This window comes from Notamacropus eugenii, chromosome X, assembly GCF_028372415.1.
Source record: "Notamacropus eugenii isolate mMacEug1 chromosome X, mMacEug1.pri_v2, whole genome shotgun sequence".
NCBI classification, from domain to species: domain Eukaryota; kingdom Metazoa; phylum Chordata; class Mammalia; order Diprotodontia; family Macropodidae; genus Notamacropus; species Notamacropus eugenii.
The window spans coordinates 68,403,306-68,425,283 of NC_092879.1; the positions used below are offsets into that span (position 1 = coordinate 68,403,306).

The 21,978-nt window shown below is 38.8% G+C and overlaps 1 protein-coding gene across 7 annotated transcripts in view; it reads left to right on the plus strand.

The window, feature by feature from the left end:
- AFF2 (ALF transcription elongation factor 2) overlaps positions 1-21,978 on the plus strand; it is a 529,569-nt gene that overhangs the window by 189,745 nt on the left and 317,846 nt on the right. For 3 of the 7 annotated variants that reach the window (XM_072626089.1, XM_072626090.1, XM_072626092.1), the window contains exon 1: positions 16,106-16,440. The exons of the other annotated variants lie outside the window; for them this stretch is intronic. In XM_072626089.1, the coding sequence (XP_072482190.1) occupies positions 16,193-16,440 (248 nt within the window). In that variant the 5' untranslated portion in view covers positions 16,106-16,192. Of the gene's footprint in view, positions 1-16,105; positions 16,441-21,978 lie in introns of those variants that run through there. 7 annotated transcript variants of the gene reach the window in all.

Consider the following 21,978-nt stretch of genomic DNA (forward strand, 5'->3'; position numbering starts at 1 on the left):
TGATCCATTTGGACCACTTTTAGAAAGCAGTTATTAGGAGTGTTCCTGTTATACCAGTTGTAGAAGAAAGTGTTAGAATAGTGCCATGTGGTCCAGAAGTGGAAGCGGAGAGTAGAACTCTTCCAATTGGGTCATAGGTAGAAGTTTTTAGAACTGTTCTTCATGGGCCATGTGTGCAAGAAGTTCTTAGAATTGTTCCAACTGAACCAAGTTTGGAAGCAGGTGTTAGAACTTTTATAGTTTGTCCATGTGTGGAAACAGGTATTTGACATGGGCCATATTTGGAAGCAAATACTAGAACTGTTCTGAATTGATGTTGCATGGAATAAGGAATTAGAATTTGGCATTTTGTGGAAGAACATGTTGGAATACTTCCATTTGGTCCATGTTTGAAGACAGACAGAGATTAGCATAGTTCCATTTATGCCATGTGTGGAAGCAGGTATAACTGTTTCATTTGACCTGTTATAGAAGCATGTTCTATTGGAAACAAGTGCCAGAGCATGTCTTAGAATATTCTAAGTCTATCATGGCCTGGAGGTTTTAGAACGGTTCGAACTAAACTGTATGTTGAAGGAAGTCTTAGAACTGTTCTGATTGGACCATATGTGAAAACAGGTAGTAGAAGATTTTCACTTTTACCTTTGTGCACTAAGATTGTCACTGTTTATTTAGCCATATTTTAAAACAGTTATTAGAATGTGTTTGGGCAATGTGTAAGGGTCAGGTATTAGAAATCTTCTGATTGTGCCATGTGTTGAATCTGAAATTAGAACTCTTCTAAGTGGGCCTATTGTGGAAAAACCTACTAGAATTGTTCCATTTGGGCCATGTGTGGAAGCATGTATAAGAAATATTTCAATTGTGTGCATACCCTTTGACTCAGCAACACTGCTTCTAGAACTGTATCCCCAAGACATCATAAAAATGGGAAAGGGTCCCACATGTACAAAAATATTTATAGCAGCTCTCTTTGTGGTAGCCAAGAACTGGAAATCAAGGGGATGCCCACCTATTGGGGAATGGCTGAACAAATTGTGGTATATGAATGTAATGGAATACTACTGTGCTATAAGAAATGATGGACAGGAAGACTTCAGAGAGGCCTGGAAAGACTTATATGAACTGATGCTGAGTGAAAGGAGCAGAACCAGGAGAACTTTGTACACAGCAACAACCACAGTGTGTGAGGAATTTTTCTCGTAGGCTTGTGCTTCCTTGCAATGCAAGGACTTAAAAAAATTCCCAATGAACTCTTGAGGCAAAATGCCTTCCACATGCAGAGAAAGAACTATGGAATTGAATCAGAGAATGAAGCATGCCATTTTCTTTTGTATTATGTTTTCTTTTGTTTTGTTTTATGATTTCTCCCATTCATTTTAATTCTTCTATGCAACATGACTAAGATGAAAATGTATTTAATAGGAATGTCTGTGTAGAACCTATATAAATTTGTATACTGCCTCAGGGAGGGAGGGAGGAGGGAAGGGGGAAAAAATCTAAGTTATATAGAAGTGATTGTAGAACACTGAAAACAAATAATAATAGTAATAATAATAATAAAGGAATATTTCCATTGGGCCATGTTAGGAAGTAGCTATTAGAACTATTCCAGTTGTTTCAGTGATAAAAGTAGGTATTAGAACAGCTTCCTTTGGGACATATAAGGAAGCATGTATTAGAACTGTTCTATTTGTTCCACATGTAGAAGTTATTAGAAGTATTCCAATTCATCCAGGTGTAGAACAAGACATTTTATACTGTTCCATTTCATTCAGGTATGAAACAAGGTATCAGACCTGTTCTAATTAGGGAACACATAGAAGCAGATATTAGAGTAGTTCTGATTTTGGGCAATATGGGGAATCAGGAATTAGAATTCTTGCCATTGGACCTTTTGTGCAAGATCATGTTAGAACAGTTCATTTGGACCATGTGTGAACAAAGACGTCAGAGTTACTTCAGTTATACCATGTATGAAAGCACATATTTGAACTGTACCATTTGGATCTAACAGCTGGTATTAGACAGGTGTCATTTGTACCAGGAGTGGAAGCAGATATTAAAACTCTTTCATTTTGGGGCCATGTATAGAAGTCATCAGATCTCTTCTAATTGGACAATACCTGGAAGCATGTATTAGAACGATTTTTTTTAACAAATGTGGAATCAAAAAGTAGAACTGTTCTAATTGGATCATATAATGAAACAGGTTTTAGAACTCTTCTAATTGGAACATGTGTTGAAGAATGTTAGGACTGTTCCAATTAGACCGTATATGGAAACAAGTGTTAGAGCTCTTCTTTTTCCAACAAGTGTGAAATCATCTATTAGAATTGTTCTAATTAGACCATGTATTGAACTTAGAAAGGATGGAAGACAGAGAGTTTCCATCCACATTGGTAACAGCATCCACTACAGCCCAAAGCAGTGCCCATTGAGCAGCAGTAGCTGATGGAACCCTCTGAATCAGGAGCTAAGAAATACACCAGATGAACCTAGTTAAAGGCAGCTTCAACTCTTTACAAAGGCACTGAAACCTTTAGAGCCTAGAAGACAGCTGTGCTTAAGGTAAACTCATGAAGGTTCCACAAAGAAAGAAAAGGATCTCCAACAGCCAGGATTTGTGAGTTTACCTTTGACCAGGTATACTTTATGTTTGAACCCATTCTCTAGAAAGACTTGATGTTTGCAAGAGGAGAGTATGCCGACATTAAGGAATTTTTTCTTTATCAGTTGTCCTTGCTATACCCTTTGTGTTTATCCTTTGTTTTCAAAGAAGACCATGACATCAGAGAAATGGTGACATGACTAGCACTTGACTTTGTTTTGAGTGAGGAAGGGCTGTGCAAGGTCATCAACCTCCTTTTCTCCTCCTGAGCCTTCTGGGTCCAGTGACCAGATATTCATCAGGATGACTGCAGATGGCCCAGGATACAATGGGAGACCTTGACCTTTTTAAGGCTGGCCTTTTCAGGTACTCACTTAGAGGGAGGTATTGCCCATTGAGTGAATAGGCCTCTTTAAGGTCTGTTTAAGTCAGGGAATGGCCCTCTTAATGAACAAAAGAAAAAATAACTAAATCAACAGAAACTGTTACTAGTGATAGTCACTCTAAGCCAACTAAACAAGGCTCTTTGATAATCGTTGGGGGAGAGGCACATTTGGTAAGGACTTGTGAGCTCTAGGACTCAAAATCCCATCCCCTTCAGGGTTATACCCTGACAACCCTGAGGGAGTAGGAGTAACTTCCCATTGCAGTGTAGTAGGAGTTGCAGTCCACTTTGTGTTACATTATCTATTGCAATGAATGGAAGCAATTAGAGAAAGTTTCAACAAGACTGCCATCATGTATTTGAGAATAATTCCTCTAGCTGATCAGTGCTCTAAATAACAATAAATTCTATTAGGCTTCCTGTAGTATGAGTAGGCAGTTGAGGGGCTATGGATCAATGAGTAACTGACACTGCAAAAAGCTACAGTGTTCAACTCTTGTTGAATCTGTAATTAACAATGAAATGCAAACTAACCATATGAAATTGTCAATTTGACTCCATCCTTGTTAGTGAGAACAGTATATTCTAAGGAATAAGTGTGTGAGCCTGTGCTCTTAGGAGTAGATGTCGCTATCAGGAAATGAACATATTTAAGAGAGCAACAGAATTCTTTGTTACTGGGATGAAATAGTTCATTGGTAGAGTCTGCTGTTCCATCTGACTCCAAGGGGATGTGTTTATCAATCGTTGTTTTCTATGTTAAAAGGCACAGTTTAATGTTTACTACAGATTGCCTGGCCTTTTCCCAAGAAAATATCAATGAAGAGAGAGAGTGCTAAAACAAAAGTGTGAAAAATATGAGAAACAGGTAGAGAAAAAAAGTCATTTTGTCAATCACAGCACTCTCCTAGTAGTTAGGATAGGACAACAGGTTTTAAAATTGCACATAGTTTGGATTTAATGAGATAGTTATTGTTCGTTAAATACTCATTTCTTTTTTAAAGTTTCCATAAAGTCTCCATCTTTTTAATTTTTTAACGTTTGTATTCTAATTATAATAATTTTAAAATCAGATTTAAATTTTAATTAAATTTAAAATTATTCTAATTTTTTGAAGTTTCTTTTAAAGTCTTCATCTTTTTAATTTAGGAAAACTTATTAAACATTTGATTTGCACCAGGCCCTGTGCTAGGAATACAAAGACAAACATTCCGTAGCCCCTGTCCTCAAATAGCTTACGTTTACTGGGGAGGAGATGGACATAAAAAAAGTCATCACAAAGTAAGCCTGCCAATATTTGTGGTCCATTAGCTTTGGGATCCCAAGGTCATTTCTACATCATGATGAGGCATCAGATTATAGCTTAACGATTTTCCCATTTTTTTTCTTATCAGAAAAATTAGCACATTTTATCTTATACAATATTTTATTTTAATTGTAAAAATTTAATTGTAAAATTATATTTTATCTTACATTTTGATTTTTAAAATTATAATATTTTATCTTATCAAGACTTTGAACAAATATATTTGTTGTCATATATTTATAGAGGCATTGTTTTGTAGTGAATTGTGGAGTGAGTCAGGAAGACATTTATTCAAATGGTGCTTTAGATACTTAGCTGTGTAACCCTGGGCAAGTCACTTACCATCTCTGAACCTCTGTTTGCTCATGTGCAAAATGGAGCTGTGAGAATGAGAAACAGCATTATGTAGGGAAGAGAGAAAGCAAGACCTGGCATCCAGAAAATCTGGCTTTATGGCTCTGGCCAAATCACCAAACCTCTTAATACTCCTTTGAAAAGCCTACGTTGTAGAAAGGATTCCTGACTATATTTGTAAAGATAGTATCCTTACCAGAAGTTCCTTATTTGGATAAAACTATAGACCTGTTTGGGCAGCTAGATGGTGCAGTGGATAGAGCACAGGCCCCAGAGTCAGGAGCACCTGAGTTCAGATGTAGCTGCAGACACTTACCGACTATGTGACCCTGGGCAAGTCATTTAACCCTATTTGCTTCAGTTTCCTCATCTATAAAATGTGCTGCCAAACCACTCCAGTATCTGACTCATATAGACTCAAGAAGAGTCAGGCATGACTGAAACGATTCAACAACAGGCCTGTCCCCACCCCCCACAAAAGTGGAGATAATAATAGTGCCTACCTCACAGATCCTCATTGAGAAGATCTAATGAGATAAAGTAATCAAAACTGTTGGCAAATATTGAAGTGCCATATCAATAAAAACGGGGATGGAGGTGGTGGCTCCTGTTTATCAGCTCCTCCATGATCCTGTGTTCCTTCCTTGCTCTTTGCATGTTCACTTGCTCTTGTATTGGTGAATACACTTCTCATTAATAGAGTCATTTTCACTTTGTGCCTTGATTTCCTTGACTTGCTTTTTTCCGTCTCTCAGTATTTCATAGAAGCAGCATGGCATAGTAGCTAGGGAGTGGGCCTTGTAGCCTGGAAAACCCAAGTTTAAGTCCTGCCACTGCCACATCCTGGCACCTGGGCACATATTGCCTCTTCTCAGGACTCCAGACACTTCTTAGACTCCAGGTCATGGAAAAGGTGTACCTTGAATTGGTATAAGGGGTTTCCTCTCACCTAGGAGCGAAATCGAAGGGGCATTCTCAGTACTTATTCATTATTTCCAATGTGTCACGTCTAGTCCCTATTCTTTTATCTTTTTCACAGTTGTTTTTATTGGTTGTCTATTCTGTTCTATTTCCATTTAAAAAAAAACAAACACATTTCCTCTTTCTATAGGAAAAGTGCCTAGGCTCTTAGATAAGCATAACAAAAGTCAGTTTGGAAGTTCATTTTTAAGCCTTTAACTCCTACAATATAAGAACAGTACTGGGTGTGGGTTGTTGATTTTTTTTTTAATACAGGTTCAATGATTGCTATGCATGAGTGAGATTCAATTGAGTTGTTTTGTTTTTTAATAATATAGTCAGAGGATAATGTGTGATGGTTCCATCTAGAGAATTTTTTAGTAGTGTATTAAGCATATTACAGGAACAGCACAGACACTTATTAACATAGATTGGCCCTTGGTCTGCAATTTCTAGTCTTACAGAGGTTAAGTGACTTGCCCAGGGTCATACAGCCAGATTGTGTCTGAGGCAGGATTTGAACCCAAATTCCTGACTGTGAGGCTGGTTCTCTAGTCACAAGGCCATATGGCCTCATTTGTTATCACTCAATAGCTGCACATACATTATGGTGCAACAAGAATGAAGAAATATGTTGTGCTCAGAGTAAAAACCAATCCTGAAAAGGGAATAGCTATGTTCAAGCTCAGTACAAAGAGCTAGTATAATGACTAGTCATTTTCATGTCTTAGACTCAGTTTCTTCATTTTTTAAATGAAGATATTTGATTTGACTACCTCTAATATCCTTTCCAACTTCAAATCCATGATTTGCTTCTCTCCAGGGAGTTATGAGTTATGTTATTGTCCTGGATCACAGCTAGCATTTATAGAATGCTTTATGGTATGCAGCACACTTAACAATGTTATCTGATGTGAGCTAGGTGCTTTTATTATCCCCATTCTACAGATGAGGAAAAGTGAGGCTGAGGTTAAGGAGCATTCCCTGGATCATTTTGCTGGTGAGCATCTGAAGCAAGATTTAAATCCAGGTCTTCCAGAGTCCAAGTTCAATATCTCTTGAAATAAGTGGCAGCCTGGGTTTGGAAATGCTTTTCTTGGAGAACTTTTTACTACATTTGGATTGGACCTGCCAGATCTTTTATTCAATTCTTAATTTTCTTAAGGACTGAATAGTGGGATATACATGAGTGAATTGACTCTACAAATGGGCTGCATTTATGTGATTGTTGTGTTGAGTTTTGTAACAGTGAGTAAGTCATGCCTTTGTACGCCTCAGTAGCCTCATATCTGTAATGGGGATAGTCATTCTGAGCATGCCTCTTCCTCAGTGTTTTTGTAAGGATCAGATAAGGAAAAGTATATAAAGCTTGGTGCAAACCTTAAATGCTATATTCACATAACTCATCGTCATCACTTGAGACAGCTAGGTGATATCATGGAAAACCCACTAGAGTTGGAGTCAGTAAGCCCTGAGTTTGAATCATGCCTCCAGATGCTTAGTAGCTGTGTGATCCTAGGCAAGTCATTAACCTCTGTCTGCCTCAATTTCCTCATTCCTCTCAAAGGAGTAATTGTGCCTACCTCACAGGATTGTTGTAATGATAAAATTAGACAATACATGTAAAGTGTTTTGCAAATCTTAAAAGTCTATAAATGTTAGTTAGGATCATTTCATTCTCCATATCTTTTTCTACAGTGGCCAAATAGAAGGTGTCCTTGGACAAGTCACTATCTTGTTACAGACTATGGCAGTGGTGCATAAAATAATTAATTGCTTTTTTAAGTGAATAAAGTTCATTTTAAGATATAAAGTCATTTTCAGTAGGCTACTAAAAGCATGCTTAGTGGAAGGATTGCGGTTAGCTCTCATCCTTTGCTTTTATTTTGCTATTACTATTGAGAGCACCACCTTCCTCCCAGTCCCCCAGGCTTGCAAGTCTAGGTGTCATTCTTGATTCCTGACTATCTCTCATCTTCCATAACTAGTCTATCCAAAGCCTGTCAATTTCATCTCTGCAACATCTCTTGAATACACCCCTTCTGTCCTCTAACGCTGCCACCCCTCTGGAGAAGGGGCTCTCCTCACCTCACGCCTGGACTATTGTGGTGGCCTGCAGGTGGGTCTGCCTGCCTCAAATCTCTCTCTACTCTAATCTGTCCTGCATTCAGCCACCAAACTGACTTTTCCTAAAGTGCAGATCCAACCATGGCAGCCCCACCCACCCCCAACTCAAAAGACTCCAGTGCTCCTTATCACTTCTAGATCAAATACTAAATCCTCTAGTGTTCAAAACTTTTCATAACCTACCCACCATGTACCTTCCCACTGTTATTATACCTTACCCATCTCCACATTCTCTTCTGTCTTCTGATACCAGCCTCATTGCTCTTCCATGAATAAGATACTCATCTTTCAGCTTCAGACATTTTCTCTGGCTGCCTGCATGCCTGGTTTGCTGTCCCTCCTCATCTCTCACTGCTGGCTTCCCTGTCTCCTTACAACTCCCAGTTAAAGGCCCCACCTTCTTTTGGAAGCCTTTCCCAACCCATCTTAATTCTAGTGCCTTCTATCTTGTAAATTATTTACTCTTTAGCCTGCATATAACTTGTTTGTACATATTTGTTTTCTTGTCTCTTTCATTATTAGATTGTGAGCTCCTTGAGGGCAGGGATTGTCTTTTGCCTTTCTTTGTAATCACCAGAATTTACCTGGTGCCTTTTAGATACTTAATAAATGCCCTTATTCCTACATGGTTTTAATCTCCTGTACTATGTCTCTGTACTTTCAAAGTCTTTCATTCTATATAGCTCTGAGAGTGTGAGTATTTGGGACCTATTAAAAATATTGCTATTAAGTTTTTTGAAGCACTGTAATGTCTGAGCAATCATTGACAACAGTTATGTGTGTGGTAATAATCTGGGTGCAGTAGAATTTATTGGTTGAGTTTTTCAGGATATTTTGAGATCTGTATTTGTAACATGGGGATTTGTTGTCAGTCCATGAAAGGATAAGTTTCTGATATATAATTCTAGCTATCAGATCATATTTTGCTTGATATTCTTTAATTGCCACATTTTGACAGCCTTCTGTGACATGTTATACTGCGTCTACCATTTTCTTGTATAATCTGTTTTGATCACTAAACCCAGGCTCCTTAAAGATTGCCCTCTATAATTATTGCTGACATTGCCCCTTCCCTGAATTGCTATCGTAAACCTCTCTGTTTCAGAAACATGTCTGCATACCTCATTCATTTATTTGATGTTTCTTTTGTCAGTGTATAGTTGTCTGAGGTCATGTAGATGTCACCCGTAGAGGGCTTCTTGATTCTGCACTTCAATCTTAGCTATTAAACAGCCTCCATTTAGAGGAAAACCTTCATTTGCATTAGGCAAACCAAGTGGTATAGACTAATTTTCAGCTATTATTATTGCTTGATGAAGTGATGTCTTCTTATTACAAAATTATTTTTATAGGCTTTTGACCTATTAGTTTCATGCTCTAAGAATGTTTATCAGTCTTCCTCTTTCTTTTTAGCATGGAGGTGTTTATCTCATTATTGCTTCCCTAGACCACATTTTATGAATATTATGCATTTTTGTTTGTTTGTTTGTAAAGGCCTGTGTCAAATCTGATGCAGCCCATTTTACAATTGTGAAAGAGGATGTTAAAACTGATATTTATTGGGTGTGAACTGTTTTAAGCATGTATTTCCCATTCAGTTTTGATTTCAAAATGCCAGCAAGCCCTTCACTGTATTGAGCTACATAGCCTTCTTGATGGCTTTATGCTTTATGAATCTTGATTGGAAGAGATCAAAGTGTTTATAGATATCTACTTCATTTATTGGTTCAATGTGTCCTTGAGATTCAAGCTTGAAGCCTTCAGTCTCTACTTATTCCCAGTAAACGGTGAATCTTGCATTTATTTTTAAATAAATTTTATTGATAGCTTGTTTTTTACCTCTGATGTTTGCCAGTGTGTCCCTCCCCCTCCCAGAGAGCAATCTTGTATAACAAAAAAGAAAAAATAGTTCAGCAAAACTAACCACTATATTGAAAAAAAAATCTGATATTGTATATAGAGTATTGCTGCCATAGACTGAAAAGCAGGGGAAGATTCCTTCTTGACCAGGGTCACACAGCCAGGATGGATATGTCAATAGCAGGACTTAAACCCTGGCTCCGAGGCCATCTCTGCCTCCACTAGGCCACACTGCCTCTATCATAATAATAGTGAAAACAGTAATTAGTAGTCAATTCTGGGATGAGAAAAAACACTTCAGTTTCAGGGAAAAACTGAGAATGTTCTTTCTTTCCATTAAGTGAGTAAGGGCTACTTAACATTTCCCTGAACCTGAAAACAAGGGCAGCTGGTTGACTGTGAGATCTGTGCATGTGTCTGCATGAATGCTGTCTCCATTTTGCTCCTCAGTGGAAATCTGTGGTGAAAAAGACCACTCTTATTCTAATGTTCCTCACTGAAGGTTTTCTTGCAAAATGGGGATGACCACTTGTCATGTATATCATATAAAGGATTCTTGTTGAAACATGGTTTGGAATGGCTAGGTATTAAGGTCCCGTTCACATGTGAGATTCTGTAATTCTCTGAGAATAACAATACCTGACACTCATCTGGCCCTCCATAGTTTACACAAAGACATGTGCTTTACATGTCTTGTCTCGTTAAAACCTCATGAACACCCTGGAAAGTAGATATTCTGATCATTATTATCCTTGTTTTACAGATGAGGAAACTTATGTTCAGCAGGGATGTGACTTGTCTAAGTCACATAGCTAATGAGTATTGGAAGTAGAATTTTAGCCCTAATCTTACTGACTTCACAGCCAGCACTACAGCCTTTGGTCTGCTGCTTCTCCAGTGGTCCAAAACCCAAAGATCTACCCGATGAACTTTCAAGACATACCACAGATCATGAACTTATAGTTGGGGACCCCAACAAGACTGGGTCATCATGATGTTTTCATTTTACAAATAAGTTTCAGGACCACCTGGACTTACATTTTGAGCCTTCTAATATGATGAGCAGATATGTAGGCAGCTGAGAGGGCTAAAGAATAACATCAATGAATCTTTAGAGATGAAATACACAGCATCATGATGTCAACATGAGCACCTTAGATGAGTGGTTCCAAACAATTATGAAATGCCTGAAGCATTTTATAAATGCATTTTCAGAATTGTAGTATAATTCTAGTTGAAATATATATATATATACATATACATACACACACACATACATATATATATATTTCAAATGTTATGTTTGATAGAAAACTCTTAGCTGAAAACACATGACTAACTGTGCCCAGTGGCTCTAATTCTTAAATTTGGTCACATCAGAACAGAGCTACAGAAATAGTGCATTAGAAAACTGAATCTAAAACAGTTTCTGCAAAAGATTACCTTTGGGGCTGGGCAAAAAAGAAAAAAAGATTGCCATTGAGAGTCTGATACCTTCATCAAAGCAAGAAGGGTTGTGTTGAGACCTTCATGCTAGTCATGTAAGTGGTATTCAATAAATACTGGAGACATTTTTTACTGGAAGGCTAACCTGATCCCCCAAATGAAATTTGCCTTATGCCGGAGCTGAGTGTCATTGGATCAATGTAACCACATGTGCTTATTTGTGTAATGTATCATGGAAGGCCAAGACATACTAATGAATTTCATATGTATGCTAATGAAGTTTATAGATAGAGGTCCTTTTGTCAGTGGTCATTAGTTCAATACCATTAGTCTAGTTGGATACTGGATTTGAGGTCCTTTTTACCAAATCTAATAAAAGTGGACTTTTTTTTCTTTCTTAAGGATTTATGTCAATGGGAGTGTTTTGTGTGTATGTGACATATTACCTGGCTAGATGAGAGCAAAACATTCAAATTTTCCTTCATTGTGGACAATATGGAAATAAAATAATTGAATGAATATTTGTCATCTTTCTCTAATGGCTCATCATGGGCCAGAGGTGACTGAGCTCTTGGAGGCTGTGCCAGCTGAGGGCAACCTCTGCGTCATCCTGCTAAGCTGGAAAGGTATGGATCTTGTGATTGGAGGACTGAACTAACAGGATGTAAAAAGGTCTCAACCAGTCATTGCTGGGTTGGTTGCAGTACAAATTTTTACACTGTAGCCACTCTCAAAGACAAATTACTCAAAGAGCATATATTTAGCCTGACCATGTGACCAATGAGAGATCATTCAAATATTGAAGTAGGTACAAAGCATTATGGTGGGTACTAGGGAATCGAAAGATTAAAAGTTTGTCACCACCTTTAAGGAAACTATAATCCAGTGGGCCAAGAGCAGGGATGTACACGTACACAAAAATATGTGTAATGCAAAGTAGAGAGTGAAGATGGGAAAGGAGCCATCTGAAGTACTCTGGGAAAGTTCAAGGAGGGAGAGATGTCTTGAAGCAGAAGAAATCAGGGAAGAAGTCATCGGGGATGTGACACCTGTGTGAACCTAGAAGGAAAAAGAGGATTTCAGCAAACATGAGGAATCTATGCATTTCCAGGCGTGCAAAGGTTACAGAGTAGCTTGTGCAAATGTATGGAGGCAGAAGAGTGCAGGATAAGTTTGAGGAATGAGCTTTGCTTTTCCTGGAACCATAGATTAAGTGGAAGGGAAGGGAAGGGGAAATGTACTGTGGCAAAAAGGCTGGGAAGATAGACTGGAGCTGAATTGTAAAACTTTTAAATGTCAAGCTGCGGAGTTTATCTTTTCATCTAAGAGGTATTAGAAAACTACTGGAAGAACTTGGAACAAGGGGATAAAATTACCAAACTTGTGAAACTGGGAGAATATTTTAGCAATTGTGTGGAAAATAGCTCAGAAAGGGAAGACCAAACTAATTAGGAGGCTTTTTCAGGAGTATAGGCACAAGGTTCTAAGAGCCTGAACTATGGTGGTAACCTTGGGTGTGGAGATAATGAGGGCTGGAGAGATAGAGGTACAGGAACTCCAAGACTGGAGTTCCCTGTGTGGGCTGTCTGGAAAATAGTTCATGGACTCAAGCATTGTTGAGGTTAAGGTAGTAAAGATTTACACTTTTCAACAGGCAGGAGTTCTTAGGGAAGTTGCAACCTTAGAGGGGAGCAGATAAAGTTTATATAGGATATTCTATATTAAAATACATGCCAAATATGCTAACTAGGTGATTCAAGGCAGGATTAAGGAGTAGTTAAGGAGTGATTAGTTCTTAAATGAACATGTAGTTTTGGAATCTATTGCTCAAGTATTTTACCCAGGGTTCATTGGAAACAGCCCAGGGGATGGGGTGCCTACATGGAGGTGTGGCTTTAGGCCATCACTAAGTTAACTTATGGTCAGGATTAACTGAAGAATACCATGCTGCTCTCATCGATGTCTTGTTAAACAAGATAAATCTAAGGGAGTATTCATATGTTTAAGTCTAGGATACATATGATTGGTCAGCAAGTAGTAAATGTTGTTATGACCCAGTACACAGTTCAGCCAGTGCACAACTGGTTCAGACTAATAAATTCTGTAGGTGCAGCTGGCTACTGTAGTAGGAAAAGAGATAAAATTTTTGCTAGGGCAGGCTGTGTCTTTGGGCTGGGAGAAACTGCCTGGGAAAGTGTTTTGAGGCTAGGGAGAAATGTAATTTTTAGAGGGAAATGTGATTATAGAATTGAGGGTCCAAGCACATGTACCCAAGTACCCCATCAGAGAGAAGGGGACAGATTTGAGATGTTTCTGTAGTGCTTAGTAAAGCTGGTAAGTAAGTAAGCAAGCAAGCTTACCAAGCTTAAGTAGCTCTTAGCCATGGATCTTGGTGATGAAGGTTGAAGAGTAGGGAAGGATCTAAGAGGATGGCACAGATGGAAACAGCTCCTACAAACGCTATAACAACTGTGCATGTTGCTGTTACAGTTTTCCCATCCCCTCTCTGGGACCAAACTTGGTCATTGCAATCACACAGCATTCAATTTCAATTTGGGTTGTTGTGCTTTGCATTTGCATTGTTGCCATGTATATTGTTCTACTGATTTTGCTTGCTTGACTTTCCTTGGTTAGTACAAGTTTTCCCATTCTTCTCTGTGTCTGTCATATTCATTGTTTGTTACAGCCCAGTGATATTCACAATTTGTTTAGCCTGTCTCCAATCAATTCATATTCACTGTTTCCAGTTTAATTTGAGACTTCTCTTTGACTTCCTTCATATTGATGCCTTGTCCTGGGATCTCTAGGTCAAAAGGCATAGACATTTTAGTCAGTGTCTTAGCATTCTTCCAAATTGCTTTCCAGAAAAGTTGGACAAATTCATGCAAATTGTTCTTTTGGTTTGGTTCTTAAACAGTCCTGTCAAGATCCTCAGTCATTTCAGAAGTGAATGAGACCATCTGAATGTATCAGTTACAACCCACTCAAAAGTCTCTCTGACAGGGGGGACTTTCTGCTTATGAGGGAATAGCCTGAATTGCTGGTTATTATAATGTTGAATTATAATATTAATAATACTTATAGTATATAATTTATTGTGATGTTAATAATTACATAATTTAATTATAATATTAGTTAATACATCTTAGCTTCCTTGATTTTTTGTTGCTTCTGTGTAGTCATGTTCACCAAGCATCTTTTCAGTGGGGCCATTTCTATTATTGAATAAATGATATACATCTATTATCTACCTGTGTGGAATTCCTTATGCTCTGCTTGCTGATATCACTGAAGTGAAATTGACTAAACTGCGTTATTTCAGACCCAGTTTTGATCACTGAGCTAAAGGAGCAGATTGAGAGACAGTGTACAGTGATAGAAGAGACAGCAGGGTGCTTCCTCTCTGAAGCATCACCTCATCTGTATGTCCCTAGAATTAGCTAGACTGTCCATTTTGAGTTGTAAGGAGCCTTGTTCTTCCCAAGTGATAACGTCTGGGTAATGGAAGTTCTTCTGCCACCTGCTCTTATTTACAGATCCTAAACTAAAAAAAAATATTTAAGCCCCTGGAGATAGAGGAAGAGATCTGAGAAGATACTACCCCCACCTTCCCCCCCACTCATCCCCAGAAACTTAGATTAGGTTGGCCTTAAGTCCCAGAAGCAATTGGTGGGAATTCTCAGGGTTCTGGCATTTCATCGCTTTCATTTGAAAGCAAGCTTGTTCCAGGGAATCCTATTTAGTAGCTGTTGCTCAGTGACTATCTTGAACTAGCTTGAGTATTGAATATATAATCTTTTCCAGCGTATGTCACTGAGCTCAGGCTAAAATAATGCTCTCAAACAAAGAATAATAAGATTGTAAACTAACAGACACAGAGGAACACATAGCTAGTTGAATAATTCAGTAACTGCTTATGGCTATCAGTGACGATGATTATGGGTAGGACCAAATATGTCCCCCACAGGATGGTTCAAGTGAGTTGTCTGAATTTAAAAAGGTCTGTAATTATGTGTTCGGTTTTATTCCTTAATATGGTGTCATGCATATTGAAGGTAGCCACGGGGTCTGAAAGAACAAACCACAGACTGAGATTTAAAAGGCCTGGGTTGGACTGGATCGTCCCTATGGCCCCTTCCAGTTTTGAGTCACTGCTTGTATTTAGTGCTCTATGATACTGAGTTTTGATTTAGGAAACAATGAGAATATCTTATTCAGTAGAAAAGGAATATGAGGTTGTCATTAGCATTTGTGGATTTGTAGACATTAAAAAATTAATCAAAACTATTTCCCTATTCCTAAAAAGTCAGAGTAGTAACTATATAAAGGGAGTAATGTGGAGCAGTAGAGAAAGGTTCTTCTTTCCGATCAGCTCTACCTCTGATACTAGCTATTGGACTATATGTAAATCACTTAATCTCTCAGTTCTCCAGTCAACCCTCTAAGTCAAGAACTCATAGTTGAGTTACTGATCTAAATAGGTGGAGGATTTGACATGGCAGAAGTTCCTTGTTCTACTGAAATGCTTAGTCCAGACTTACCTTCTCCCTCTCTGCCTCCTACCCCCTACATGTAAATGAATCTCGAGTTCATGGAGGTTTGGGGTAGGGATTATAAAACAGATGGGGCTTCAGGTAAGGATGTGGGCATTAGAGTGATCTTTTCTCTCTTTGGTCCTCTTGCCTCCTTTCCCATATTTAAAAAGTTCATGTGACTAAGACAGGATAGCTTTAATTTTGAAAATCTCGTGTCCCCTTATCAGAAGATGCTATCCAGAAAGTCCTTTGCAATACCCTGTGACCTCTAGATTGCACACACATACATAGCCCATTCAACAAGGTAGTTAATGATTTAGAACACATATGATACTAGGAGACCATTTCACATTTCCAAATTACTATTTTGAACCAGTCATCAGAATATCTTTTCCCCCATTTGAACAAGTCTGACAACAAGTAGTCAGTTAGTTTGTTATGACAACAGGTAACCGTTTACGTGCCAGAGTTCTTTTGTCCCATTCTGACATCATCTCACTTCAACAAACAGAGATGCCTGAGTGGGGCCAGGGTAACTTTCCCCTGATGTCTTAGTCTCACTGAATATTCGCTTTTCTGTTCTCCTCAAGAGAGGAGCAGAGTCAGAAATGGATACACAAAAGGATGATGAAGGAGAGAAACATAAAAGCCAAAGTGTTGGGAAGAAAAGAAAAGTAAAGACTAAGAACACTAAATTCTTTGCCTTCACAATACAAGAATCCTGGAGAAAACAAGTCACTGGATCTGTATACTGGAGCAGATGGCTTAGGAAAGAGAAGTCTTTCACATACATACAATCCAGGAAACAAGGACAAACTCACATACAAATGAAGAAGGAAGTAATCTGGAAGAGATGGTAATTACATCATCAGATTGGGGCTTGAGTGGCTCTGGTACTGGGTTGACTGGGAGGAGACTGGACACAGTCTGGGAGCTCAGGGTCACAGACTACAGAAAGGAGTAGCCCATGGTGATGGGGCTGCTGCTGGGAGGGGTGAATATTTAAAGAAATGAGTACCCTAGAATTTAAGTCAAGAAACTGAGTCACCACCAAGGCCTCTAAGCCTCAACTCAGCTGCCTCTTAGGCACTTCACTTGTTCCCCTCTCCCTTGTTTCCCACCCCCACCCCCAAACTATTAGGACTTTCTTCTTCCTTAAATCACTTATTCCGTGTACTGTTTTCTTTCCCCTATAGAGCGCAGCTTCTTTGAAGGCAAGAAATTTTCTTTCTATTGATGTTTTTGTTTCTTTAACACTTAGCATAGCCTAACATCTAACACACTTTTCCCTTCTTTTTTCTGGTGATGGGTCTGGGCCTGTGATTTCATCTGTGTTTTGAGCTCCTGACGCGAAAACTCTTGTCTTCAGTGCCGATCTGCGACTGGTTTCTTCTTTATAGTCTTAGAGAATAGCTATGGCCATTGAGAGGTAAAGTGACTAACCCTAACCCTAACCCATAGTCAACCAGCTGGTATGAATTGGAGGCAAGACTGAAAGCCAGCTCTTAACTCCAAGCTTTATGCTATCTACTATGCCTCGGAATTGAATGGTTCTTTGGGAGCTCTGGAAGTCTGGCAAGGCCAAGAAGGAACTGCCAAGCAGTGTGGGGCTGGGGAGGTAAGCAAAGTTCAAAAACTGAGACATCAGTGAGGATGAAAAATCAGGTCATTGAGAGTGGAGCAAAAAATAAGGTTGTGATCTTTGTTCCTAGAGAGAACCTCTCTCTTCTCTGAATGTTGAGGAGATCCCAATGAATTTACCAGCGAGGCTGTATTAATCTCCTATGTGTTGGGCACTCTGTAAAGCCCTGGAAATACAAAGATAAAAGGGAGGCAGTCCCTGTTCCCATGGCCTACTCAGACCCAAGTTTGACTGGGAGAAAAAGGGAGACTTCCTGGCTGTAGGCTGCAAGCATTTGCCTTCAGGGAAAAGTTGTTGAATACAAAGCTTTTTGTGAACTAGAGAAGTAGAGGTTGGCCCTTTACCTCCTTTGTCCTTGGCTGTGTTTTTTATTTTTGCTCTCTCATTCACTCTGAGCTTCTTGAAGTGAAGTTTTATCCTAGGAAGTTGTTCAGTTGTAATGCCATTTCCAATTGCATTGCTTTGAATTAAGTGTAATGTAAAACATGTTTTTCAAAATGCTATTTCTGTGAAGGCATGCAGGGCAGGCAGTATGAAAGGAAATACTTCCTAACAATTGAATCTGCCACAAAGTGGGATGGAGATACTTCATGAGCTTCTTCTAGACAGTGGAGACAGTGATACATGTAGTACCTTTGTGGTTGTTCAGTCGTGCAGTTGTGTCCGATTCTGTGACCCCATGGATCACTCTCTCTTGAAGTCTGTCCAAGTTCATGTTCATTATTTCCATGACACTTTCCATCTCTTCCTCTGATCTCCCCCTTCCCTTTTGCTTTCAACCTTTCCCAACATCAGGGTCCTTTCCAGTGAGTCCCATCTTCTTGTTATATGGCCAAAGTATTTAAATTTCAGCTTCAGTGTTTGACCTTCCAGTGAATAGCCTCACTTAATTTCTCTTAAGTATTGACTGATTTGATCTCCCTTGCTGTCTTCTCCAGAACCACAGTTCGAAAGCATCCATTCTATGGCTCTTGCTTTTTTTATACTCTAACTCTTGCAACCACACATTGCTCCTGGAAAACCCATAGCTCTGACTCTGTAGACCTTTGTCAGCAAAGGTGTCTTTGTTTTTTAGTCTGTCATCCACATATGCCATAGCTGTCCTTCCAAGGAGCAAGCATCTTTTAATTTCATGGCCACAGTCACCATCTACAGAGATCTTTGAGCCCAAGAATGTAAAATCTGACAATGCTGCCATCTCTTCTTCCTCTACTTGTCAGGAAGTGATGGGACCAGTTGCCAAGATCTTGGTTTTTTGATGTTAAGCCTCCAGCCAGCTTTTACTCTCCTCTTTCACCCTCATCAAGAGGTTTATTAATTCCTCTTCACTTTCGATCATCAGAGTAGCATCATCTACGTATCTGAGATTGTTGATATTTCTCCTGGCAACCTTCATTCCAGCTTTGGATTCATCTAACCTGGCATTTCCTGTGATACCCTCTGCATATAAGTTAAACAAATAAAGTGATAACATAAGTATATAATGTTTATAATAGAATATATAATATTATATAATATATTATGCTATATGTTAATTTTATATAATATAAATATATGATATGTATAATATAGTATGCATATATATAATAAACATAAAAACAAATAAATGACAATATCCAGCTTTGTCGTACACCTTTCCTAATCTTAAACCAATCAGTTGTTCCATGTTTGGTTCTAATCATTGCTCCTTAACCTGTATGCAGGTTCCTCAGAAGACAAGATGGATGATCTAGCACTTCCATCTCTTTGAGGACTTGCCCCATTTTGTTGTGATCACACAGTCAAAGGCTTTAGTGTGGCCAGTGCAGCAGAAGTAGATGTTTTTCTGGAACTCTCTTGCTTTCTCCATAATCCAGCAAATGCCAGCAGTTTGGTCTCTAGTTCCTCTGCCTCTTCAAAAACCAGCCTGCTCTTCTGCTAATTCTCAGTTCACATAATTCTGAAGCCTAGCTTACAGAATCTTAAGCATAACCTTGCTGGTGTGTGAAATGAGGGTAGTTGTTAAGAAATTTGAACATTCCTCAGCATTGCTTTTCTTTAGGATTGGGACATAAACTGATCTTTTCCAATCCAGTAGCCACTTTTGAGTGATAAATGTAGAACTTACCTGGCTCAGCTGAGGAAACGATTACAATATATCAATGTAGATCAGCAGCTCCACTACAATTTACAGTCTGGGAGACTTGCCTGGAGCACTGAGAGGTCACCCAGCTCAAATGTGGCAGAGGCAAAACTTGGAGGCCAACTCTGTTTACATGGTGTTTTTCATATAATCTTATACATATGTGTTTGTATATATATATATGTGTATAGACATAAGATGTTAAAAATTTATATATTTCTATAACCTCATATGGTATCCACATAATATTGATAGCTCATTTATCTAACATTTTAAGATCTGCAATATACTCTACATATAAAATCTTCTTTGAACTTCACAGTGACCCCAGGAGGTTACCTATAGGTATCACTATCTGCATTTTGCAAATGGAGAAAGAGCTTCAGAGAAGTAGAATAACTTGCCCATGAACATAACTAAGTGTCAAAAATAGGATTTGAACCTCAGGTCTGCCTGAGGCCAAGTCTAGATTCCTCTCACCAGTGGTCTTCAAGCAAAGGCTAGAATGATATAGGGAATATATGAGAGGTACATATTGCAGGTAAAGGATCACAAGATCATAGATCTAGAACTGGAGGAGACCCTTTCATAGGTAAATATCCTAGAAAACTAAGTGACTTGCCCCTGAAGTGGGTGCTAATACTGTCCTCATTTTATAGCAGAGCAAACTGGAGCAAACAGATGAAGTGACTTATCCAGGGTCACACAGCTAATAAATGTCTGAGGCTGGATTTGAACTCAGGTGTTCATTCAAGGTCCATCATTCTTTGTCACTTAGCTTTTTTCAAAATTCTCTCTCTCAAATTATCTCCAGTAATGATAAAATATTGATATTTTGTGATTTGTAAAGATATAAGATTGTGAAATTTTATACTTGTCACTGGTATGTGTAGGTCTCGGGGAATTAGGATTTTTTATTAGAAAGAACAGTGAATTGAGTAAGAATGCTTAAGCCTGCTTCCCCCGCACTTGTTCTGTGACTTATGTATGCTAGTTATCCTCAGTTTCTTCATGCTTCTCATCAAATTGTAGCGAGAATCAAACAAGGCAGATTTGAAAGCCCTTCTCTCTAAATGTCAGAATGATGATAGCTGATAGGGAACCCAGGGAGCTTTACAAAGTGCTTTACAGTCATTAATTCCCTGGCATCTTTCAACCTCATGAGCTAGGTGCCATTATCTTTTAGTCATTTTTTGCACTTGAGGAAACTGAGGTTCATAGCAAGTCCCTCAGCTACTTAGTGTCTAAGGAGGGGTTTGAGCATAGGCCTTCCTAACTGCCTTAGCACCACCCCTCTCCTGGTGCCCCCCACTATTAAAGTATGATTCTCTTGGTTATATCCTGAACTTATCTTCAGTACATTATGTTTTTAGTCCACTCTTGCTTGAAGGATGATTTTTTTTTTGGCTATGTATAGTTAACTGTATTGACATCATATAATAATAAATTTTAAATTGGCATACTAGGGTGATGATGCCATTGTCCTCTGCCCCGATTAGGCCACATCTGGAGTGTTGTGTTTAGTGATGGGAGCCACATTTTAGAAGTACATTGATAATGAAGTGTGTGTTCACACATGGGTGAGGAGGTAGGATGATGAGAGGACTGGAGATCACACCACATGAAAACGAGTTCAGGGAACTTCAACAGAAAGTTCAGTTTGTTTAAATTGGAGAAGGAAAGATTTGTAACGTGATAAGCTATAATCAGGTACATAAAGAGCTGTTCTGTGGAAGGAATAACTAAGAGTAGAGATTCTGAATTGCAGAGTCCTAGATTTAGGCTTGATGTCTCCAATTTGAGCTGTCTAAGAGTGGAATGGGCTGCTCCTGGAGGCACTGGGCTCCCTCTTGATGAAGGCAGCTAGAGAGGGCATTGTCGTCCAGGCATAGGTTGGCCAAGGCAACCTCTGAGAAGGGCATCTCCAGGTCAGAGATTCTGTTTCTCTATGCTCTAGTAATTAATTAAAGGGCTCATTTTTGTTCTTGGCTGAATTTCTCACTGTCACTTAGCTCTCTCTGATTTGTAAGTTACGTTTTATCATTTTGAAGTTTTATTTCCTCTTGTCATTTAAATATGAGAGAAGGTTCCCCTCAGAAGAAATCATGGCAGCTTTTTAAATTAGTCTGACAGTTTTTGCCCGCTAAGCCCGTGCTATCAAACAACAACAAATACCAAATCATCACCGATCATTTTCTGAGGTTCTTCAAATGGTCACCGTTTCTGTTGTTTCTTCACTCAGTCGCATGTCTCTGCTCCATGTGCAGAGTTATAAAGGGAAGTATAAGATGGGATCCCTGCCTCTAAGATATCAATATAGAGTGTAATGGGGGAAACAGGTAAAGTCAAACTGTTTCATAATGAACATTCATGGCAGAAAGCATTGAATGTGCGGACAGACCAAGGTAGAGGGCTAGTGAGGGCATAAGTGCACGATTCCAAATATATTTCGAATACCATTTTGGTTTTGGAGAATATCCTAGATCAAGGTAGCATGGGTAGCCACAGCCTCAGAGGCTTGACTGCCTGAGTTCTAGTGCTGCCTCTCATACACTTTATTTTTTTTTAAGTTACAGGAAAACTTTACTCATTCAGGCAAGTCCAGTATTTATAAGGATAGACAGGCAAAG